At 43.2% G+C, this 25,609-nt stretch overlaps 1 protein-coding gene across 4 annotated transcripts in view; it reads left to right on the top strand.

Annotated features, from left to right (window-relative positions):
• FZD6 (frizzled class receptor 6) overlaps positions 1-25,609 on the top strand; it is a 63,357-nt gene that overhangs the window by 30,220 nt on the left and 7,528 nt on the right. For 2 of the 4 annotated variants that reach the window (XM_084618869.1, XM_084618868.1), the window contains exons 3-4: positions 16,921-17,117; positions 21,396-22,413. In XM_084618869.1, the coding sequence (XP_084474995.1) occupies positions 16,921-17,117; positions 21,396-22,413 (1,215 nt within the window). Of the gene's footprint in view, positions 1-16,920; positions 17,118-18,947; positions 19,074-21,395; positions 22,414-25,609 lie in introns of those variants that run through there. The other 2 variants (XM_084618871.1, XM_084618870.1) reach the window with 2 other exon arrangements.

The raw sequence follows: 25,609 nt of genomic DNA, 5'->3' as shown, positions 1-25,609 counted from the left end.
TATCCAACATTTCCCAGGAAAGGGGGGGTGCAAGTGTTGGGAGGATTGCTCATTGTTCTTAAGATCCAAGGGTCTGGGTCTGTAGTCACCTAGGCAAATTGGTGAGGCTTTTTACCAAACCTTGTCCAGGAAGTGGGGTGCAAGGTTTTGGGAAGTATTTTGGGGGGAAGGACGCGTCCAAACAGCTCTTCCCCAGTAACCAGTATTAGTTTGGTGGTGGTAGCGGCCAGTCCAAGGATAACGGATGTAATATTTTGTACCTTGGGGAAGTTTTGACCTAAGCTGGTAAAGATAAGCTTAGGAGGTTTTTCATGCAGGTCCCCACATCTGTACCCTAGAGTTCAGAGTGGGGGAGGAACCGTGACACCCACATAACTCTGCTGGATAAGCTTTCATTGAATACTAATGAGCGTGTGTGTGTGGTGGGGGGCAGAAGGGAAACATACTGGTGAAGCCAGAGCTCCTCTTTCCCCCAAGCCTCATCCTGTGCTATCCCACCAGCATACACCTCTCTATTCACAGAGGCAGATAGAAGATTAATGCCTCTTCAGTATATTTGGACTGTAAGGTTAACTACTACTACTACTGTAAGACCCCGCAAGTGAGATTTCTTTGTATACCAGCAATCCAGTATATCAGATATTTAAAAAAATAAGTGTGTGCCACATAGCAAAATAAATTCAGAAATTCAATTATTAGAGTCCTGTGAAATTCTTTTTATTTTCTATAATTTGTTTGTTTCTCTTGAATTTAGTGTTAGAATATAAGAATGGTCAGACCACTGGTCCATCTAGCTCAGTATCCTGGCGTCTGACAGTCGTCAGTGCCAGATGCTTTAGGGGAAATGAACAGAACAAGGTAACTTTGAGTTATCCAACTCCATTATCCAGTCTTAGCTTCTGGCAGTTGGAGGTTTAGGGACACCCAGAGCATGGGGTTGCATCCTAACCATTTTGGCTAATAGCCACTGATGAACCAATCTTCCATGAACTTATCTAATTCTTTTTTGAGACCCATTATAGGTCTGGCCTTCACAACATCCATGGCAATGAGTTCACACACTGCAGTCAGCCTGTGGAAGATGTACTTCCTCTTGTTTTGTTTTAAACCTGATGGCTGTTAATTTCACTGGGTGACCCCTGGGTCTTGTGTTATGCAAAGGAATAAATGACGCTTTCACTTTCTCCACACCATTTGTGATTTGAGGACTTCAGTAACTCAGCCAGAGGTTATGGGTCTATTAAAGAAGTGGGTGGGTGAGGTTCTGTGGCCTACAAGGTGCAGAAGGTCAGGCAAATCAGTGGTTTTCAAACTTTTTGTTTTGGTGACCCTTTTCACACAGCAAGCTTCAGAATGTGACAAACCCCCCCCCCCCTTATAAATTAAAAACGGGACGGGGAGAGTTGATTTGATTTAATGGAGGCTCGGGGATATCAGCCCCATGGAACTGACAGCTCCTGACCCGGATATAACCACCTTTTGACCCCCTGAGAGTCACGACTCCCAATTTGAGAACCCCTGGACTAGATCGTAGAACAATTTACAAAGTTGTGATGGGTCACTGGAAACTTTTGAATTGCAATTGGGTGTTTTTCTAAAAAATGTGCTCTAGTTCAACCATAGGCATTGGACTTGAAGCAGGAATTAATTCAGCGAAGTCCTATGGACACTCTTATGCAGGAGGTCAGATTAGGTGATCATAGTGGTCCCTTCAAGCCTTAAAATCTGTGAATCTAGGGTATATAGTAAAGTTATTTGAAGGTCTACAGTGTATTTTTATTTTTCTCTCACATTTATGCTCTGTATAATCTACAGGGAGAGAACTATATATAACAGTTTTTCACAAAGATTTCAGATCTGTAGTGCTTAGAATAGAAGCATTTTGTTATGATTGTTTTGAATTGTAAATTACAGATAGTGACATCTATAATTTAGGTTCACATCTCAAAATGCTGTGTGGTTTTTTTGGTAAGCCATTTGGGAAAGCTGGGATTTAAAATCACTGTACTTCAGTTTGTTTCACAGCAGCTACTTTTATTAAGATTTAAATGATTTCATATTTATACTGTTTCTAAATTTTGTGAGTTTATAATTTTTTTTTTTTAATTTTGAACTTTGGAAGTAGTATAATAGGGCATCTTTACAACAGTTAAATTATTTTAAAGCTCCTACTCTTACTACTATGTGTATAAAATAACTGCAACATGCCAAAGCCTAGAGAAATCTAAAGCAAAACAACCTGCCTTCTCTACCGTGTGTGCGCGCGTGTGCATGCGTGTTTTCAGAAGCACAAGGCAGTTAAGTGGCCAACTCCTGTTGGCCTTCAATTGGAGTTAAGCATCTAACTACCCTTTGTGGTTTTGAAAAAAAATTTTCAGGTGCTTTGTTCCCATCCTGCCTGGAATTCTGACTAATGAAAGATGGGGATTTGAATGGAATTGTTAACACTCATAGCTACAGTAATGATAGAGCAAGGGCTCTCAAATTGGGGGTCGGGACCCCTCAGGGGGTCACGAGGTTATTACATGAGGGGGTCACAAGCTGTCAGCCTCTACCCCAAACCGTGCTTTGCCTCCAGCATTTATAATAGTGTTTAAATATATTAAAAAAATGATTTTAATTTATAGGGGGGTTCACACTCAGAGGCTTGCTTTGTGAAAGGGGTCACCAGCACAAAAGTTTGAGAACCAGTGTGATAGAGTTTATAGGTAGGGTTGCCAGACGTCTGGTTTTCGACTGGAATGCCCAGTCGAAAAGGGACCCTGGTGGCAGTGTGTGGAGTCTCCCTGACCACCTGTGTGCCATAGGGCTGCAGGAACCTGGGAGCCACTTCCTGGGAGCCACAGAAAGCACGGCTGGGACCTTGAACCCTGTCCTGCACCCCAATCTCCTGCCCCAGCCTGGAGTCCCCTCCCACACCCAAACTTCCTCCAAAACCCCCCAACACCCTGACCTAGCCCTGAGCCCCCTCCTGCACCTCAAATCCCTCATCCCCAGCCCAGAGCCCTCTCCTGCACCCTGAACCCCTCATTTCTGGCCCCACCTGGAGCCCACACCCACCAGCCCAGAGCCCATACCTGCCCCACACCCTTGCCCCAACCCAGAACCCTCTCCTGCACCCCAAACCACTCATTGCTGGCCCCACCCCAGAGTCTGCACCCCCAGCCAGAGCCCTCACCCTTCTCATGCACCCCAACACCCTGCCACAGCACAGTGAAAGTGAGTGAGGATGGGGGAGAGTGAATGACTGAGAGAAGGGGGGGGTATGGAGCAAACAGGGGCTGGCCTCAGAAAAGGGGCAGGACTTCGGGGAAGGAGTGTTCATTTTGTGCAATTAGAAAGTTGGCAACCCTAGTCATAAGTTACAGGACCAAAAGGGACCACTATAATAATGCTGTCTGACCTCCTATTTAACACAAGCCACAGCATTTCTCTGAATTAACTCTTGTTTGAACTAGTGCATCTATTTTACATTTTGAGACTGTCCAGATAGTTTTTAATCCATTTAATGTGTCATGATCATTTGTATCATTCTAATTTTTAATCAGAAAGTTGTACTGGACCAACTCAAATGCCTTACAGAAGTCTATTATTATTTATTAGTATGACTACAGCGCATAGGAGACCCTGTCAAGGATCAGGACCTAGGCGCTGTACAGACAGCGAACAAAAAGTCCCTGTCCCAAAGAACTTACAATGTAAGTATAAGATCAGAGACAACAGATGGATACAGACAGACCAACAGGAAAATACAAGGAAACAATGGGTAGGTCTACACTTTGAGCTGGGGCTGTGATTCCCAGCTTGAGCGTTACCCAGGATTTTTCAGAATCCACAGCTGTGGCAACTTAACTGTTTCACTCCTGGTAGTGTCAGGAATAAATCAGTGGGAACACAGCAATTCCTTCTGATAGAGTATGCTTTTTTGCATTCATCTTTTATCTAATACTGCAGTTTATTAGATTTAATACACACAGACATAAACAATAGGTTTAGAACGTTCCAAATATTTACCTAAAATTTGGAACAATATTGAGTAATTAATAGCAGGTTCGTAGTGGCCAGTTGCTCACCTGCTGGGGAGAAAAGGTGTCAGAAAAAATGTCTCTTAAGATGGCTTCAGAGGACTGCTCCAAAGTACACTGCATTAGCTAGTCTTTTATAACTAACCTCTACAAAACACATAGGTCATAGTAAAATCTACTAAATCAGCACTTTTCCTAACTTTCAATAAACTACTTATCAACAAACATCCCTAACAATGTTAATCATCATAAACTTCTGTATCAAAGGCACCCAAATCCAAGATTTTCATCCACCAAGGTTTTCAGTCTCAGTTGACTCTTCTTTTTCCCTCCTCCCATTCTGATTAGCAGAAACTGCCAGTTAGTTTTGACCTTGCTTCTAAAAGCCTGCTTTCAAATTAACCCTTAACTGTGTGGTGGTCTATTTATTAGTTCATGGTAGCTGAATACACATAATATGGTTGCAGTTAGCTTGATCAAATCCTGGGGTGCAATAGAGAAGAGGGAGCTAGTGGACTGATGCAAAGAGAGGGTTCAAGGCATGGTCAAAGCTATGGGTAGAAAAATAATCTTTGCAACAATATTCTGAATGGATCTCAGCGGGGCCAGATTGCATTTGTCAGGGCCAGAGAAAATATTGTGGTAATCAAGATGCGAGATGATGGCTGGGCAAGAGTTCTGGCTGTGTGGGTGGATAGGAAAAATTGTATGTTGGAGATTACATCAACACTGTTGCCTTTATCAACCAAACTTGTAATCTCATGGAAAAAAAGATACCAGGTTAGTTTGACAGGATCTGTTTTCCGTAAACGCATATTCTGTGACTTTGTAGAAGTCATGGAGGTCCTGGAGTTGCAGCAGCCAGTGTGACTTCTGCGGTTGCAGCAGCCGGCTGTGCCAGCCCCAGGGGCTGCCGGAGCAGCTGCAGTCCTGGGTGTGGCCCGGGAGCAGCTGTCCTGGAGTGGTGACGCGGCCGTGAGGCCAAAAATTTTGCCCGCTCCTGTAATAGATTAACGTGCATGGACGAGGAATCAGGGAGTTTCTCTGCCATTGACTCACTGTAGAGCCTTGGACAAGTCACACAGAGCTCAATCCAACCCCCATTGACCTCAGTGGGAGTTAGATAGAGCTGCTAATCTCTGGGGCCTGATTCTGATCTTCTTTACATCAAATCTGGGGTAAGTCCATTGAAGCAGTGATCTGATATTAGATTCAAGTCTGCTGTGTTTGTTAAATTGGGGGAAATTACATTTTTCTACCTTTATCGAGGTGTTGTGAGGATTCATGGTTTGTATAACACCATAAGCACCCAAAAACTGATTATTGCCTGGTCTTCTGAGAAAAATGTATTCATTACTTAAATACAATTGGCTGAAGGAGTCTCAGTCCTTGCTGGCATACTAGGCATACTAGGAGTTAAAGCAGACCACAAAAATTATTTGAGTTTTTAGATTGAGGATAAATTTTAGTTCTAGAGTGATGCCTACTGAAAGATATTTGTGTTTGCTGCTGGGGCTATAAACTATTTTACATAAAGAGTGCCTTTCAGATGAGATCTCCTTTGCTCCAAGCAAGAGAAACACTGGTGAACTAAAGTCAATAATATCAGTAATGTAGATTTGAATTTATGGTTACAACGCAATGTGTTTATACAAATTCAAGTACAAACTCCTTTGATGCTTCCAAAAGTGAAATGTAAAGAATTCTACAAAGTAACGTTCTGAGATATGCTTGCTCAATTTTAAATATGGTATAGGTTATAAATATTCTCAGACCATGTTGTATTTTATATTTTGGAGCAAGGGCATATTTTTGACATGATAGTAAAGGAGTTGCAATGTTTTCACTTTAAGTCACAAGATTTATATCCTGCTCATCAGGGAGGGCTAGATCCACAAAGGGGACTTCAATTCAGTGTTGCAATGCCTAACTTTTAGGTGCCTTGCTGTCCTAGTGGAATCTACAGCCCTGGGTTAAGCACGGAGGCTACCTATACAATGTAGAGTCAGAGGTAGGCACCTAAGAATGGGATTCACAAAAGCCAGGACTCTGAATGGGGAGCTGCCTAGGCTAGCCAATAGGAAATGCTGAGTAGAGAGGTGAGATCTAACCAGGGCCAGCCCTAGACCATTACAGGCGAGGAGCGTTTTTGGTGCACCCCTCCATTTGTTAAACTTCAGAATACCTTACTTTTTATTGCATTTATAGCCCATTTCATGACTTTGATACATGATTTGCCTGCATGATTTATCCCTGTCATAGAAGGCCATGAATTTGCACACTAGGATCTGTAAATCTGTATTTATTCATGCCAGATATAAGCAAAGGGGGAAAAAAAAAACATTTCCTCTAAGCCAGTGGTTCTCAATTGATTACACATTGTGGGCCGCATATGTTACCTGGGTCACAGGGGCTGGGTGGTGGGGCAGCCGGCTGCCTGCCAGGATGCTGTGGGGCCGGCCAGTTGCCCTGGACCCCACCACACTGCTGCCCCAGATCCCAGTCCTCATGCGGCTGCCCGGACCTTGTGGGGATGGCTGGCTGCCCTGGACCCCGCGGCAGCACTTTGAAGTGTGAGTGTGGTCGTGCGTGAGTGCTGGGTGAGAGCTCTCCCAGTGCTCCTGGTAATCCACCTCCACTCTCCAGCGCACGGAGTCTGTCTACACTAGTGTTTTAAAGCTCTCAGACTTGTTGTGCTCAGACAGGTGATTTTTTCAGACCCCTGAGCCAGCAAGTTAGAGTGCTATAAAATGTAAGTGTAGACATACCCTTAGAAAGTCATCAACATTACGTGTTATGCATGGCAAAAGAAGTAGGAATTTCTTTTATATTGTTGTGTACTTCAAACATTCTATTTTCCCTTTTGTTGCTATCAACAAAAACAGCACCCCCCCACGCCCAGCACCCCAGGCGGCTGCCTGCCCCTAAATCCTGTCCTGGGTCTAAGCCTTGCTCCTCAAAGGAAGAAAGGACTGCAGTCTACCTCTTTTGCATCCTAGGGTAGTGTCCTCTATCCACTGGAAAATGGCAGTCATTCTCACTCTTTCTCTCTGGCCCATTGAATATTTATTTATACAAAGTGAAACAGCTTTAGCAGGAGAAATTGAGATGGTTAATAGTCTCCTGTAATGTTACTCTTGAGGGATGCTAGGAGGTTATTGTCGCCCAATTGATTAATCTTTTAGACCCCAGTGGTTGGTAAAGGTTTGGTCTTCTGAACTGCTACCGCATCAGGAAGATTATTACCAATATTATTAGAATAAGAGACCCGAGGAGCACATGAGAAACAATTGCAATTTAACCCAATTCCTTTTATTAACAAATGAACTATCTCACAAACTCTGAAATACAACAGCAGATAGAGATAATATAAAGTGTTCAGCCTTCATTCACGTTCCCTGCTGGGCAACTCCGGAGTATCAGTCATGTTCATCATCATCCATCATCATCACCGGGTATCATCTGGCATCTCCCAAGGGATGCAGGCTGGGATACAGCTTTTATAATGTGTTATACTGTTGCCCACTGGGGTTTGTATATATTTAGGAAGGTTTCAGCCCCTTTTCCTCCTATACCTCTGCACCCAACTAAATTTGGGGTGCCCTGTTTTTCATAAAAATGAGGAATCCTTGTAGCACCTTAAGAGACTAACAAATTTATTTGGGCATAAGCTTTTGTGGGCTAGAACCCACTTCATCAGATGCATGGAGTGGAAAATACAGGAGCAGGTATAAATACATGAAAAGATGCGAGTTGCCTTACCAAGTGTGAGGTCAGTCTAATGAGACAATTCAATTGACAGCAGGATACCAAGGGAGGAAATATAACTTTTGAAGTGGTAATGAGTGGCCCGTTTCAGACAGTTGACAAGAAAGTGTGAGTAACAGTAGGGGGAAATTAGGTTTAGGTTTTATAATGACCCAACCACTCCCAGTCTTTATTCAGGCCTAATCTGATGGTGTCCAGTTCTGCAATTTCACGTTGGAATCTGTTTTTGAAGAGTGTTTTTGTTGAAGAATTGCAACTTTTAGGTTGAAGTGTTCTCCTACTCGTTTTTGAATGTTATGATTCCTGATATCAGATTTGCGTCCATTCTTTTGCATAGAGACTGTCTGGTTTGGCCAATGTACATGTCAGAGGGGCATTGCTAGCACATATCACATTGGTAGATGTGCAGGTAAACAAGCCTGTCATAAATATAAAGGGAAGGGTAACCACTTTTCTGTATACAGAACTATAAAATCCCTCCTGGCCAGAGCAAAAACCCTTTCACCTGTAAAGGGTTAAGAAGCTAAGGTAACCTTCCTGGCACCTGACCCCAAATGACCAATGAGGGGACAAGATACTTTCAAATCTGGAGGGGAGGGGGCGGGGGGAACAAAGGGGTTGTTTTGTCTGTGTGATGTTTGTGTCGGGAACAGATCAGAAATGCAAGCCTTCCAACTCCTGTTAAGTTAGTGAGTAATCTAGCTAGAAAATGCGTTAGATTTTCTTTTGTTTAATGGCTGGTAAAACAGCTGTGCTGGAGGAAATGTATATTCCTGGTTTTGTCTTTTTGTAACTTAAAGTTTTGCCTAGAGGAATTCTCTGTTTTGAATCTGATTACCCTGTAAGGTATTTACCATCCTGATTTTACAGAGGTGATTTTTACCTTTTTTCTTTAATTAAAATTCTTCTTAAGAACCCGATTGATTTTTCATTGTTCTTAAGATCCAAGGGTTCGGGTCTGTGTTCACCTGTACCAACTGGTGAGGATTATTATCAAGCCTTCCCCAGGAATGGGGGTATAGGGGTGTGGGGGGGCGCAGATATTTTGAGGGAAGACATCTCCAAGTGGTCTCTTTCCCTGTTCTTTGTTTAAAATGCTTGGTGGTGGCAGCATACTGTTCAAGGACAAGGCAAAGTTTGTACCTTGGGGAAGTTTTTAACCTAAGCTGGTAAGCATAAGCTTAGGGGGTCTTTCATGCAGGTCCCCACATCTGTTCAGAGTGGGGAAGGAACCTTGACAGAGCCCCGATGGTGTGGCTGATGTGGTTAGGTCCTATGATGGTGTCCCTTGAATAGATATGTGGACAGAGTTGTCACTGGGGTTTGTTGCAGGATTGTCCTTCAGGATAACCTCGTCCTTCAGGATAACCTGAGGCCTTCTTTGGCTAAGTGTGGTGTTTAGATGTTTCTTGTAATTATTAGAATTGGAGCACTGGCTGCTGGGAGTCTGAAAGGACAGGAAATAGAAAGGAGGGGTGAGGAGTTGAAGAAGCTTAGGGTGAGCTACTGAGGGTGCAGCAGCAACTTGGAAAAGAGGTTTCCACTTTAAAAAATAAAGTCCTGTTGAAGTTGGTTAGCCAGACAAAATACTAAGAAACTACTACAACACTAAGCTAAATATTTCACAGGCCTGAGGCCTGTTGGCACTGTTAAAACTTAAATTAATACTTCACCTCTATATCTTTTTTTATCCTTGGCTACATGATGCAGAGCAGTGTCACTACCCTAGATACTGTGACCTTGTTTCTGTCATGTTCCAAAGTTTGGTAGTCTGCTAAGCAAAAGGACAGAGGAACTGGTGTTGTACCAATAAATTAAAAACCAGCAGGATCTTATTAAAGGGGAAAAGGCAAAATACCACATTCATTGTGAATACAGAAAGAATCATAGGAAGCAGTTAGTTACAGCTATAACATTCCATTCAATCTCATATTTATTCATACACACACACACACACACACACACACACACACACGTTCTGCAAGGTTGTTATCATAGTTACCAGCCTGAGAGTTGCTCATGCCAAGCCACTGGCCAGTTGGCCTGGACATGAGGAGGGAGCAGGGCCTTGTCAGATGCTCATCTGGTGCTCCTGGAAGTTGGTTTGCAGAATCAGACCCCAAAGTTCTCATTTTTTAGTCTATTTTTATAGGAATTTCTTCCTGTGCCAGTCTATGGGAATTGCTTCATCATGCTGTTGCTGAATCAATCAGCAGATGGCACATTCCTGACTGCTCCCTGCTGCTAGATGTTATCTTGTTCTTTGGTTCTTCCATTCTTGAGGCTGTTGGGTGGATTCCAGTCTGCCCTCCGGGGGGTCCTCTGGTTATTTCCACTTGACGCCTTCTTCAGCCGATGGACGCTGGATTCTTAGGCTGGTGCATCCCTGATCATTCACTTATTATCCACACCAAGCATCCATCCACATACATCCTCGATCTCTATTTTAATCACAATTGTTAATACAACAAAAGGGCGGGAAGTCTCTGGGTGCTGTTTTTGTTGTTACAGAGTATTGCTTTGAGTCTCTCTCTGTGTGAATAGCTGTTACAAAGAATTGCTTTGAGAACAGACTTTGTCTTAGAATGTACTAACACAATTAGCAGCTTGCAAGTTTCACACACAGAGGGAGAGAAACAGTACCAAAAACCAAGATACCTCTTAATTAGTAATACCCTGGAATTTAAACTATGGGGAATCAAACTCATTTGTGATTTTAATACAGAACTTCTTTAATATGATCCAACACTGGTCCGTCGCAATGTCTCAGAGAATCTAAAAATATAGTAAGTCAGGTGCTAATGTTTTTGTCCAGGCTCAGGAGATCATTCCCTCTGACTAGCCCAAAAAATTTCACTCCCACTGCTGAGAGAGTTTAGGATGTTTGAATTTATGGGAAGCAGAGGAATTACATCTGTCTTGCCAGTGCTGTGCTTGGAGAGAACAAAATCATGGGAATGGTCTACAGAAACAGTTGAGCCCCATGACATGGCTCAGGACAACCATGTCTTGAAGCGATTAACTCTCATTTCCAGTGGACTTTTGATTGGTTTTATATTTCCTTCCCCACAAACAGGCCTACAGGAGGAGAATACTTCTCCTTAACTCTTGGTGAGCTTTTGTTTTAATGGTCTTCCAGAAAATGCAGACTGCTTATTTTCTGTAATAGCCAAATTGGAAACGTTCTAACTGGAGGGATCTACAGTAACTCATCACTTAGTCATCCCGGTTAACATTGTTTCGTTGTTACGTTGCTAATCAATTGGAGAACATGGTTGTTTAAAGTTGTGCAATGCTCCCTTTATAATGTCGTTTTGCAGTTGCCTGCTTTGTTCACTGCTTGCAGGAAGAGTAGCCCGTTGGAGCTAGCTGGTGGGGGCTTGGCACCAGGGTGGACCGGCAGCCCCCCTATCGGCTCCCCATTCCCCATAGTTCCCTGTGTAGCAGCCGCCCAGCAGGCTATCAATTGCTGGCAGTTCAGCTTTCCCTCTCCCCACTGCCATGTGCTGCTCCTGCCTCTGCCTTGGAGCTGCTCCTGGGAGCCTCCCGCTTCCTGTATGGGGCGGGGGGAGGAGAGGGGAGAGGAGGGCTAGTGGCAGGGTGTCCCCCTGCTCCTGCACCCCACTTACCCCATTTTCCATGGAGCAGGGGGGACACACGACAGGGCTCAGGACAGAGGGAGCTTCGTGGCAGTAGCTGCCATCTCAGCTTGCTGATCTACTTAAAAAGGCAGTGTACTTAGAGTGGGGTCAGCGTAAAGGAGCAATGCGCATCTCTCTCTCTCACACACATGGTGTGTGTCTCTGTTTCTGTCTGCCATGCTGTCTCCTGTCCCTCCGTTCGTGCTGCCTTGTAGAGTGTGACGCTACATTAACAACAATGGGTTAACCCTTGAGGGCTCAGCCAATTGCTAGTTCATCATTTAGCAGTAAGGCATTCCCTGGGAAATATCCCACCCTCTGACTCCACACTCTGACTCCACCACCTCAACCAAGCTTCACAATCATCATCACTGTGTACCAGTATTAAATTTTGTTTAAAACTTGTACTGTGTGTGTGTGTGTGTGTGTGTGTGTAAAATATTATCTGCAAAAAATTGGGTTTTTGAAAAAATGAAAGGCTTTATGGAAAGTGTCCGCTTTCAATAGGAAAAATTAGGGTACGTCTTCACTACCTTCCGGCTCGGCGGGTAGTGATCAATCTATTGGGGATCGATTTATCACATCTAGATGAGATGCGATAAATCGATTCCCCGAATTGATGCCTGTACTCCACCTTGGCAGGAGGAGTAAGCAGAGTCGACGGGGGAGCTGCCGCCGTTGACTTGCCACCGTGAGGACGGCCAGGTAACTCGAACTAAAGTACTTCGACTTCAGCTATGTGAATAGCATAGCAGAAGTTGCGTATCTTAGTTCGAACCCCTGCACCCCCCGCCCCAGTGTAGCCCAGGCCTTAGACTCTTTGCTGAAAACCCAGAAGTTTTCAGTTTGCAGCCAAAAAATGAAAACTTTCAGTTTCTGTTTTTTCAATGAAATGTCAAAATTTTGACCAATTATTTTTTTCCACTTTTTTTGTTGAAATTTTCTGTGGGGGAAAAAATCTCCCACTAGCTTTAATAGTGGCACCTAGAGGTCCTAATGTAAACCCCATTGTGTTTGGCACTGTACAAATAGGAAATACCATGTATAAGTAAAGAGAGAGCCTCTACTCTAAAAATTCTACAAGCTAGGTTAATGACAAGATGTGACTGGTGGAGGAAACAGAAAACTTGGGGGTGGAAAGGATGAAGGATGTGGTAAAAATAACATTTTTACATAAACTAGCTATATGACCAATGTAGAATATGTATTAACTTCACATATTCCTAAAGTTTTACCTGTCAGTTGAAGCTTTCACTCTGGCTTATCCGAAGAGAGACCTTCTTTTACATCTCTAATAGCCTTACCTACACAAGGAGAATTTTTGAGCTTTATATTTTTATGGAATGGTATAATACTCTTTCATTAGGAAATACAGTAAATATTTCAATAGAACCACTTCAAAAGTGAATTCAGTTTCCATAGGAGCCAGCTAGTAGTAGTTCCATTATTTTTAGGGTTGCCAGGCGTCTGGTTTTTGACCGGAACGCCCGGTCGAAAAGGGACCCTGGCAGCTCTGGTCAGCGCTGCTGACTAGGCCATTAAAAGTCCAGTTGGTGGTGCAGTGGGGCCCTGTGGCTAAGGCAGGCTCCTTGCCTGCCCTAGCTCCATGTGGCTCCCAGAAGTGGCCACCAGATCCCTGCAGCCCTTGATGCATGAGCAGCCAGGGAGGTGCTGTGTGCTGCCCCACTCCCAAGGATGGGTCTGCAGCTCCCATTGGCTGGGAACCGCAACCAATGGGAACTGCGAAGGCGGCATCTGCGGGCACCAGGGCAGCGTGCGGAGCCTCCCCCATGAGTCATGGGGCCGGAGGAGCCTGGTGGCTGCTTCCTCAGAACCATGATAAGCACCGCCAGGACCCTGCCCTCCAAACCCTCTCCTGCACCCCAACCCTCTGCCCCAGCCCGGAGTCCCCTCCTGCACCCAAACTCCCTCCCAGAGCCTGCCCCCCCGCAACACCCAAACCCCTGTCCCAGCGCGGAGCCCTCTCCCATACCCTGAACCCCTCATTTCTGGCTCCACCCAGAGCGCACACCCTAAGCCCATACCCACCCCGCACCCTACCCTCTGCCCCATTCCAGAGCCCTCTCCCACACCCCAAATTCCTCATCCCTGGCCCAACCCCAGAGCCCGCACCCCCAGCTGGAGCATTCACCTCCCTCTCGTACCCCAGCCCAAGCCCAGTGAAAGTAGGTGAGGTTGGGGGGGAAAGCAAGCGATGGAGGAAAGGGGATGGAGTGAGTGGGGATGGGGCCTCAGGGAAGAGGCGGGGCCTCAGGGGTTTTTGGTTTTGTGCCATTAAAAAGTTGGCAGCACTAATTACTTTATGTCCTTATGCAATAAAGAAATGAGCCAGGGTAAACTGAACATTAGGACTAGAGCTGGATGGGAAATGATTTTTCTCTGTCCCTTGCATTGGGACAAAATCGAGACCTTTTGACGTTTTTGACGAAATTAAGAGAAACCCAAGAAAATCCAATAGCCTGGTGATTAGGGTACTCCACTAGGACATGGGAGACACTGATCTGGAGCAGTGACTTGAACCTGGGTCTCCAGCATTCCACCAGGCTATTGGATATTCTGGGGTCTTTTGCTTGCTGCACATTATCCCAGAGTTGTGCCTGCCTCCTCAGCAGAAAGTACTCAAGTCTTAGGGTTCCAACAGAAGACAATTGCAAAGACAGCTGGTCAAGTGCACATACTTTCATAAAGCATTACTTTCTGTAATGGAATCTGCAGATGAAGTGCACAGCCACAATGTTCCATGGCGTAGTGCCAACTTAACATATTTTTGATTTTTTTCATGAGGGGCTTTTCTGTTTTAGCTTCCCCATCCCAAACACACATCTAAACTTTATTACTTATGTACCATGAAGATTGTTGGACATGTAATTTTGTGAGGGGGGAAAAAAAGTAGTAGTTTGCAATTTATTTTCTCTTAAATAGCATGTCCACGAATCCCACTCTCCCTCGGGATCTTTACTGTTGAAGGTTAAAGCATCTTGGTTTGAAAAACAGCTTGTTTATGTTAAGTTTCCATTCTAGAGTCAAAAATTGACTTCTCCCTCTCCCAATCACTGCCTGACAGCTTTAGAATTGTTTCTAGTTGCCAGAAGGTATAATAAGGATTGGGAGACATATCCATTAATTGGAAAGAAATAGCTAGGTAACCATTTTTCCTTTGTCCACATTTGCTTATACCATACATTCTGCTCCACTGTGAGAACTCCTCATATTCTTCCTATTTATCTATAGATTTTCATATGGGTCATATATTATTTCAACTTTCCTGCTATACATATTTGACTACTAGTTGGAGACATAACTTAGTACAGATATTACCTGAATCTTGGAGGGTGTGGTGTGTGGTTTTTTTTTTTTTTCCAGTAATCCAAAAAGAGATTTACTTAATCAAGTAGCTGTCCTAGTCTAGGTATATCACTCGGAATATATTGTCAATATAATGGCAAATGGGCTCTCAAAAATTAGCAGTAACTAGTGGATGGGACTGCAGTCTGTTAAGCTAAACCATGTTTTTAACTAGTAATCAATTTGGTATACCATAAATAACAAGTTATTTTTTCCTCTAGTAGGCCCATCTGCCTGAAAACAGTGCATTAAGCTATTACTAAAGTTGTACTTATTTATGCTAGCAGTTGCCAGGTAAAAGTGGTTACCAGTAATTCAGTGTCTGTCTTTTTGTAGTGAATATATAAACTAGGAATACTTTGACAGAGGAACGCTGGCCTGTTTTTGAGTTTTGGAATATCTTATACAGAAAATCAATAATGTTCCTTAATTACACTAATCATAACAATTCTTAGACATTCAGATCTCATGGTGATGAATGTGATGTATCTTGGCCAAGATTTTTAAGTAAATGGGAGCTGCTAGGTTGTAAATGCTAGGTGTTTAAGTAAATGCTGGGCTGCTAGGTTGTCAGCAGTTCTTAAAACCAGGCCACTTATTTAGGTGCCTAACTATTAAATTAGGATCCTAATATTAGGCACCCATTTTTGAAAATCTTAGTCTTAGAAAAAACTTGTAGGTGTATAGTGTATAGTACTATCCTCATTTCACAGATGGGGAAATTGAATTAGAGAGGTTGGCCCTGGGCTAAGATATCAGAGCAGAGTTACGGTTAGCAATGTTAATAGAACTCAGAAGTCCTTCATTCCAGTCATTCAGATCACTAGTTACAATCCTTTTTTATAACTGTCAAACAAGTAGCCTTTTTTCATAATATCTTTTCAAATCCACATGAAAGTAAAATGTGAACCATAGTGATTTAAAATTATTTGCAGTATTGTTGGAGCCGTGTTGGTTCCAGGATATGAGAGACCCCAAGTAGGTGAGGTAATATATTTTATTAGACCAACTTCTGTTGGTGGAAGGGATAAGCTTTCAAGCTACACTAGCTCTTCTTCAGGTCTGGAAAAGGTAACCAGAGTGTCTGAGCTAAAATACAAGGTGGGACTGATTGTTAAACACAAGGGGCTCACACATTCTGTAGGAGACCACTTACAATGAAGTGGACAATTAAGGGTTAGCAGGCTGTAGGGCAGGAGTAGTCAATAGGTGGACTGCGGGACAAATCCAGACTGCCAAAGGCTTTTAACTGGACTGTGCAACGCTGGGGGGCCAGGGGCAGTTAATGCGGGGTGTGTGTGTGTGGGTAGAGGAGTAATTGGCCATGTGCTTGAGCTTGGGGGAACCGGGGTTGCGGGGTAAGGTGGAGGAGCCTGGCACCAACACTCACCCTGCTGCTGCCACTTCCACCATCGGCCTGCGACTGAGGAGCAGGAGTCAAGGCACCTGACTGCCTGCTCTACAGGGGCCACAGCGTGCTCAAGTGGCCAGAAGGCACAACTGCAGCTCAGTCCTGCCTGCAGTTTAGCCCAACTGTGGCAACCATGCTTTATGTGCCCCTGGTCAAAAGGGGTGCCATTTAGGGAGGGCAGGGGGTGCACCTGCCCCCTGGGTTTCATGTCACCCCCTGGGTGTCTGGGGCTCCCACTGCCCCAGAAGGTGCCTGGGACAGACATGTAACTGAGAGGGGCAGATGCCCTTTCCCTCTCCCCCCCCGCCCTGCCTAAATGGAGTCCTGGCCGGTGCACAGGGCTGACAGCAGGAGCCCTGGCAAGCACCCGAAGCAGACAGTGGAAGCCCCAGCAGGCAGCCAGGATTGACACATAATTCAGGGGGTGGCTGACACATAACTTGGGGCGGGGGGAGTGTGCCCCCTCCCGCACCTGCCTTCCCTAAATGGAGCTCTGCCAGGCTGGAGCCCCTGCCACTGGAGTCCGGACCTTGACTATACCTTGACCAAGAAATTTGGACTGTCACAAAAAATATTTGACTACCCCGCTGTAAATAAGGTGTGTTACAAATCCATAAAACCAGTGTCTCTGTTAAGTCCATGGTTTTTAAGTTTGCTGATTTTTTTTCTTTTAAAAATTACTAATCAAAATCTTTTTCTTTTTGTAAAGCCTTTTCTTCCTCTTGTGAATCTCCACTGTTCTCCAGATGTCCACACATTTCTGTGTAAAGCATTTGTGCCTGCTTGCATGAAGCAAATTCATGTGATTCACCCCTGTCGAAGACTTTGTGAGAGAGTATACTCCGACTGTAAACAGTTAATAGACACTTTTGGGATCACCTGGCCGGAGGAACTGGAATGTAACAGGTGTAGTACCTTTTAATCTGACATGCAATGAAGGTGACATTTTCAAACACTCCTGATTTGACCCACAGCTGAACTGAAAGTCTGAGACGGAGAATGTGTTAATATCTGTTTGAGTAGTCCCCACGTCAGTGGGGACCCTGAAAGGTTACCTGAGCAAGAGAAATTTCTCTTCAAGAAACTTAATTAAACTAATCTCCTGGATTTCCTGTTAATGATTTTGTCTCAGTACAAAATGCTTAAAACTATATATTTCTGTCTGCTTCCTTATCTGTAAAATGGGATAACAGTACTTATCTGCTTCACAGAGGTTTTATGAAGAATTATAGAGTTTAAGGTCAAAAGGGACCACCATATCATCCAGTGTTCCCTCCTTACTCCTGAGGGAATTCTGCACCAAAAAAATTAAAAATCTTGCATACAATATTTTAAAATTAGATACAGTTCTGCAAATTTTATTTGTCAATAAATAAATGTGGAGGCTCTAGCATGGCAGTGGGGAGCATAGACCACTGGCTGCTCAGAGGTGGAAGATCACCCGGCAGCCCCTCCCCAGGACATGGACTCCTCAGTGAGGCAGCACCTGACTCTGACACAATGCAAGGGCCAGGTCTGCCCCAGAAACACCACAGGGCCCTGCCTCTCCATGCAAGACACACCAGGTGTGGGGCAGGCAGGTTCAGCCTGGCAGGATCCAAATGTGGAGGGGCTTAGTGTGGGGGGGATCCAGGTGTGGATTGAGAGGGTTCTGTGTGGGGCAATTTTGTGTGCAGACAGCTTGGGGAGGGTCCAGGTGTGGGGGGATTGGATGCACAGGAGCTTGTTGGGGGTGGGGGTTTCCAGGTTCAGGGGTAATGGAACTCTGCAGAGGGGTCCAGGTGAAGGTGGTTGAAGTTCAGCATGGGGGGTCTGGGTGTTGGGGGATGGAGCTCAGCGGGGAGGGGGGGTGGTCAGATGTAGGGAGCTCAGTGGGGGGTGTCTGGGTGCTGGGGGAGTGGGGCTTGGTAGGATGGGAGTTTGGGGCTCAGTGAGGGGTGGTCCAGGTGCAGGAGAGTGGTGGTTCGAGTGTGGGGGGCTCAGCAAGGGGTGATCTGGGAGCAGGGGTGGGGATCTGGATGCAGGAGGTGAGACTTGGCAGGGTGGGGATTTGGATGCGGGCGGGTGAGGCTCGACAGGGTTCTGTGTATGGGAGGGTTCCAGATGCACACGTAGTAGGCAGTGGGAATAGCTCCCCATACAGTGATCCCTACCCCCACACCTGAGGAGTAATGTGGCAGGAAAGAGGGTGTGTGTACGGAGTTTCCTGCAGCTGGGGGAGGTTTTTGGGGGTGAGTTTGACCCGGCTCTGGCTGCTCCTTGCAGGGGAAGAGAGAGTCCCATCCTCCCCCAGCCCAGCTGGGACCACTCTTGCAGCTTCCCTTTGCTTCCCTGCAGAAAAATGACTTTCTAACAGGGAAACAAAGACATCTGAGGGGGATATGAATTCTGCACACACGCAGTGGTGCAGAATTCCCCACGCTTAACCTCTGGTATATCCCAGATGACTCTCTCTCTCACCAAAGTATTCCAGCCCCCAAAGAGTAACTGAACGGTACTATGAAATATAAAGCACTCTGTCTATACATCACTAAGTACCAGAAGGCTTTTATTTTAATCTTAACCACTTAGCTGAACAAATTAAACCTCCCATTACTTTATCTATGCTGCATGCCAAGATTCAGTATTTCACAAAAATCTTATCTTTGTCTGTTTCTTCTAGCCCCCAGAGAGATAATGAAAAATTCATAGATTTTTAGGGCGTGAAGGGATCATTATTATAATTTAGTCTGACCTCCTGCATAACACAGGAAATTGAACCTCACCCAGTAATTTCTGTTGGCAACTGTAGCATTTGTTTTTGAAAGGTGTCCAGTTTTGATTTAAGACTTCAAGTGATTTGAGAATGCACCACATCCTTAGGTAAGATGTTCCAATGGTTAATTACTCTCACTGTTAAATAAGGTGCACGTTTTATTTCTAGCCTGAATTATCTAGATTCAGTTTCCAGTCATTGGATCGTTATGCCTTTTTCTACTAGATTAAAGGGCCATCTACTATCTGAAATCTCTTCCCCATTTAGGTACTTGTAGACCATGATAAGTCACCTCTTCACTGTGCATAGCCACAGGGAAAAGAGTCTGATAGTATGGACCCAAGGGCAGGGGACAGGTTGAGCAGCAACATGGAAACACGGTATGGAGGCCCATGGGATGTTCAGGCTCTGCAGCATTTCACACTCTCGCCCCTGCCCCTCTGCAGAGCTACAAAACTGTCTCAAAATTGTTCTGTAGAATTAGCCATCTTAGAAGCTTATTCAGATATTCAGTATATTTTCTAAATTATATTTTAAAATAAAATACTCAGTTTTTTTCAGGAACCGTTGCATCTCTAAATTATTCTACTACTGACAATAATGACTTAAAGTTAACACTTATCTACTGCTCATATGTGAAGTGAGTGGTATTCTCTGTCCAGTTCTTAACATAGAGTCCATAGCACAAAAAATACCCTTGGAGTCAGCAGTAACTGGCACTGTTGTTGGCAGCCTCAGAAAGGCCAAAGACTGAATGAGCCTAGAGAGTGTTAAGAGAGAGGCACTAATGAGAACCCTAAGATAGACACTCCTGACTCCTTAGAGATGACCCCAACAGAACGAGGGTAAAGCAAGTTGGTAAATTGGTGAGATAAGCTTGTGCTGGTGCAGTGCATGATGATCCTGCTGTATGGTTAAAAAGAACTTCAGCTTCTAGAATTCTCAGGCCAGCCCAATTTGTCCAGAAGAACCCTTATTAATGGTGGTGATGAAACAGAGAGCCCAAGTTGAGTTTGTCCATCTGGCATGTAGGGGGGAAAAAACTTTTCTACTTTTAAACTGAGTATATTTGTTACGGAAATCAGTGAGAAATCATGATGATGGAACTCCGCAATGCCATTTTTACAGAGGCACTCTTAATCTATTCTCACTCTCATGGATAAATTGTAGAACTCACTCATTGGTGAGTAGTTGCACACATTAGTAATCTCATTGTGAGTAAGTGTGCTCCTATTCAAGTAAAGATTGCATAATCTAGCCATAAGATAATAAGTCCATCAACTGCTAATGCAGAAATGGTCATTATAAAACAGATTAAGTTATTTTGTCCAATCAAATTCTAAATGTCACAAGCTATAGTTAAATTAACTTTTTTTAAAAAGTTAAAGAAAAAATAATTACAATTGTGTTCAACTTTTATACTAGCTCTCCTTTTATTTTTCCTGTCTGTTTGATATCCATAATATATTACTGGAAATTACCTAAGTCCTTATCAGTTCTATGACAGACAGTCCTCACCATCTGACTGCTTCTGTAAATATTTTTCCCCTGAGGGAAAGTGTTATCAGCTGATATGAAACCAAGCAGATCCATTAGTGAAGGCAGATTTAATGTTAAAAAGGTCATCTCTCCATTTCTAATAATGAGTCTTTTCCTTTTTGAACGGATTTACACTGCTATTATTGTGAGACTTCTACAAAATGTTCTAAATTCCCACTGGCCTCAATTGTTTGTTCCTTCTTTGATCTCATAGTCTTCATCTCTCAATTTCAAATTAATTAGCGCTGTAAGGGGCCTTACAGAGCTGAGAACAAAAGCAGTGGGTACCCTGGGAAGAGAGCTTTCTGAGAGTAGGTGATTTGAAACACAATCAAACCACTATTATCAGCAGTTAAACATTGACCTGGTCCAATAAAAGCAAAGATATTTCCATCTGTATATCCCAGATGTTCAACATTTCACTCCTGTATTTGGATTGGAGCTTGCATTATCTCTAGTGAATCTCAAACAACAATTTGTCAACCAAGTATAAAAATCTATGATGTGTTTTTTCACAAGTTTACATGTATATAAATAATTTTGATGTGGAATAAGACCAGTAAAGAAACAACTGCAAAATGTCTCTTTTAATTTAAGAATTTGAAGTGTTTCATAACAAACTGAATACAAAACCAAGGTTTTGTAAAGAATAGTTAAACAGCTTGTGTTCAACTGTTCTTCTAAACTTAACATTAAAGATTTTATTTGACTCTACTCAAAATTTTTTCTAAAGGCCACCTGATTTTGTTCTCATAAACTAATTTTTGGATCATGCATAAAATATTTTACTCAAACAGCTTTTTCACACTTAGGAAGAATAGCAGTAAAATAAGGGAACACTTGACAGTGGAAGAGTATTAATGTACATGCACTTTTCTTAATCTGTGTAGACTGGAGGATTGTGATGAAACTGCTCCTGTCACTGCCGCTGTAACCACAAAGGTCCATGGAACACAGAAGACCCCAGGGCAGGCTCGAAGGGACTATGGATTTTGGTGTCCACGGCATCTGCAGACCTCCAATGGACAAGGCTACAAGTTTTTGGGAATTGATCAGTGTGCACCCCCATGTCCCAATATGTACTTCAAAAATTATGAGCTGGATGTTGCCAAAAGCTTCATTGGAATAGTTTCAATTTTTTGCCTTTGTGCTACTCTGTTCACATTCCTGACTTTTCTGATTGACGTTAAAAGGTTCAGATACCCAGAGAGGCCAATCATATATTATTCAGTCTGTTACAGTATAGTGTCTCTGATATACTTCATTGGCTTTTTGCTGGGAAATAGAACTGCTTGTAACAAGGCAGATGAAAAGTTAGAAATTGGTGAAACAGTTGTTCTTGGCTCTCAAAACAAAGCCTGCACTGTCTTTTTTATGGTTTTGTATTTTTTCACTATGGCAGGAACAATATGGTGGGTGATTCTTACGATCACTTGGTTCCTAGCAGCAGGAAGAAAATGGAGCTGTGAAGCTATTGAACAAAAGGCAATTTGGTTCCATGCAGTTGCATGGGGCATACCTGGTTTTCTCACCATTATGCTCCTTGCAATGAACAAAGTTGAAGGGGACAATATCAGTGGAGTTTGCTTTGTTGGTCTCTATGACATGGATGCATCTCGATACTTTGTCCTTTTGCCTTTGTGCTTTTGTGTTTTTGTTGGTCTCTCTCTCCTTTTATCTGGAATTATTTCTTTAAATCATGTGCGGCAAGTCATACAGCATGATGGCAGAAACCAAGAGAAGCTGAAGAAATTTATGATTCGAATTGGAGTCTTTAGTGGCTTATACCTGGTACCACTGGTGGCACTTCTTGGATGTTATGTTTATGAGCAGATGTATAGGAGAATCTGGGAGACCACTTGGGTCTTTGACCACTGTGATCAGTACCATATTCCCTGTCCTTACCAGGTAAGGAGTAATGTTTTGTATAATTCATATTGTAATAAGAAAAGGAGGACTTGTGGCACCTTAGATTAACAAATTTATTTGAGCATAAGCTTTTGTGAGCTACATCAGATGCATGCAGTGGAAAATACAGTGGGGAGATTTTATATACGCAGAGAACATGAAACAATGGGTGTTACCATACACAGTGTAACGAGACTGATCAGGTAAGGTGAGCTATTACCAACGGGGGGGGGGGGGGGACCTTTTGTAGTGATAATCAAGATGGGCCATTTCCAGCAGTTGACAAGAATGAGAGGAACAGTAGGGGGGAAATAAACACAGGGAAATAGTTTTACTTTGTATAATGACACATCCACTCCCAGTCTTTATTCAAGCCTAAGATAATGATGTCCAGTTTGCAAATTAATTCCAATTAAAACACTAACCCAGGAACCTATCCTTGCAACAAAGCCCATTGCCAACTGTGTCCACATATCTATTCAGGGGACACCATCATAGTGCCTAATCACATCAGCCACACTATCAGAGGCTCGTTCACCTGCACATCTACCAATGTGATATGTGCCATCATGTGCCAGCAATGTCTCTCTGCCATGTACATTGGCCAAACTGGACAGCCTCTATGTAAAAGAAGAAATGGACACACATCAGACATCAAGAATTATAACATTCAAAAACCAGTCGGAGAACACTTCAATCTCTCTGGTCACTCGATTACAGACCTAAAAGTGGCAATTCTTCAACAAAAGAAGAGTTTCTCCCCCACTCTCCTGCTGGCCTTACTTGATCACCTTACCTCGTTACAGTGTGTATTGTAACACCCATTGTTTCATGTTCTCTGTGCATATAAAATCTCCACACTGTATTTTCCCCTGCATGCATCCGATGAAGTGAGCTGTAGCTCATGAAAGCTTATGCTCAAATAAATTGGTTAGTCTCTAAGGTGCCACAAGTCCTCCTTTTCTTTTTGTGGATACAGACTAACACGGCTGCTGCTCTGAAACCTGTCATATTGTAATGTTAACATAAAAAAGGCACCGAAATGCATTATGATATTTGTAACAACATTTAGTGGGTAGACTGAAGTTAGGGAAGCCAATGAAATACACACAACGTAATATTTATAGACCAATTAAACATTTAAATAAATTGACTGAACCAATATTTATGTTGAAATCTCCAGCTAATCAGATTGGTGGCACTTAAAATCTTTTTAGAGTCATGAGTTTAAATTTTTAAGGTATTTGAACTTAATAAAAAAAATGGTTCATGGTGGAAACTTTCTACATAATAAGCAGCTATTCCTAAAAACTATTTCCCCAAATTTTCTAATTAGGTGCCTAAAGTTACTCAGCATTTCTGAAAATGAGGCTGCCTTGAAATATGTACCTAAGTATTTAAGCAACTAATTTTAGCCATTCGAATTTGAACATTTTGGTCAGAACCACATTTGATTAAAATCAGTTTTGTCTTTTCTTATATTGTATAAGTACAAAATACTGAGCTTTTCACTCTTTATTTCTCAGAACTATGACTGCATATTTGCAAACTGATTTTTGGTAATGTGCACTTAAGTTTTAGAAATTTTAAAAATATATATCTTAAATTGCTGAGATGTTCAGGTTTAAAATTTGACTTTTGATTAAAAAATTGTCTTCAGAAAGACTTTAGTATGCATACCAACTGCACATATGCAGTACTCTCTATGTATTACATTTTGTTTTAATGCATAAAATTCTCTGTCATATCAAGTAATTTTTGGTTTATGTCTCGCTATTTATGAGCTGGTGTTTAAGAAGGAAATAACAGTAAGGGAACTGTTAGTTTTTCATGTCAAGTTACACACTTCAGTTGCTTTGCATCCCACCATTAATGTTTATACTGCAATGAGCTACTATAAAAACAAGGAAAAGAAACACAGAATTCATAGAATGTTAGAGCTTGATCCTGCAAGTTTCTGAGTACCCTCTACTCTGATTGACGTCAATGACAGTTGAGTACAGCCCCTCATAGGACTGGGTCCTTAATACTTATTCTTGCTCCTGTTTAAAGTCAGTGACAAAATATCCACTTCAGGGGATACAGCATTGAGCCCTTTATCAACTTAAACCCTCCAAAGTAAGAAAGTTAAGAGTTGAGGTATCTATTCCTTCTTTAACAAATTTGCCTTGCAATGTTTACCTTGCAGTACAGGTAATAAGAAATTAATGACATAATTCTCAAGGATTATTTAGTTTATTGGAGAGAGTAAATAGCAACAGAACAAACCTATCCAATCAAATATTATACCAAGAAATATTACAACTGGATCTGTTCCTTTGTGTTGTACTTGTTGTTTTCCAGTGACAAAAACCTATTAACTACAGAGTGGCTTCTCTTTTTACTCTGATTAGTTCAAAACAAAACAAAAACTTCAGCTTCAACAATTATGGATACCTAGCTAACAAAAAGAGTGACTAGTGCTTTGAAGGCCAGAATACAGAGACAAGTGGATTAACCAAGAAAACATAAATTACATTTGGGGCATGGGAGAGGAAGTTAAATAACCACTTAATGAGTTAAATGTCTCAACAACTGTGACCCTGTTCTGCACATTGGTGGATTAATTTTGCAATAAACGGCAGAAAACACTGGTATACTGGTAAGGGTGAAAGTAACTTAAGGGACTTACCGGTACGCAGGGCCAGGGACCGGAGCAAAGGGGGGCTCAACCGAAAAGGGAGGGACCTCAGGCGGAAGGGGCGGGGCCTTTAAATCGCTGCCACTACCCCGGGGCTGCGGCAGCAATTTAAAGGGCCCGGGGATCTGGCTGCAGTAGTGGCGGCTGGGAGCCCCAGGCCCTTTAAATCACTACCGGAGCCCCATGGTAGGGGTAGCTGTGGTGGCGGCTGGGAGCCCAGAGGCTCTGGTGGCAATTTAAAGGGCCAGGGGCTCCAGCCAGTGCCAGGAGCCCAGGGCCCTTTTAAATTGCTGGCCTGGGGAAGCTGCCCCCGGCTAGTACGGTTGGCTATGTACCAGACCGGACCAGCTTACTTTGACCTCTGTATACTGTCCTGAAGCTCTCTGGAGATCCTGATTCATGTAATTAAATCTAATTCATCCACTCCATCATCTCCTCTGTATCCAGAGGAAGCTCCCAAATATGCAGTGTTTCACTGGAGAAACTGCTTAATAATAGGTTTCAGAGTAACAGCCA

The sequence above is a fragment of the Lepidochelys olivacea genome, assembly GCF_965140295.1.
Source record: "Lepidochelys olivacea isolate rLepOli2 genome assembly, chromosome: 2".
Classification (NCBI taxonomy): Eukaryota; Metazoa; Chordata; order Testudines; family Cheloniidae; genus Lepidochelys; species Lepidochelys olivacea.
This window is presented reverse-complemented; position numbering and strand designations above follow the sequence as displayed.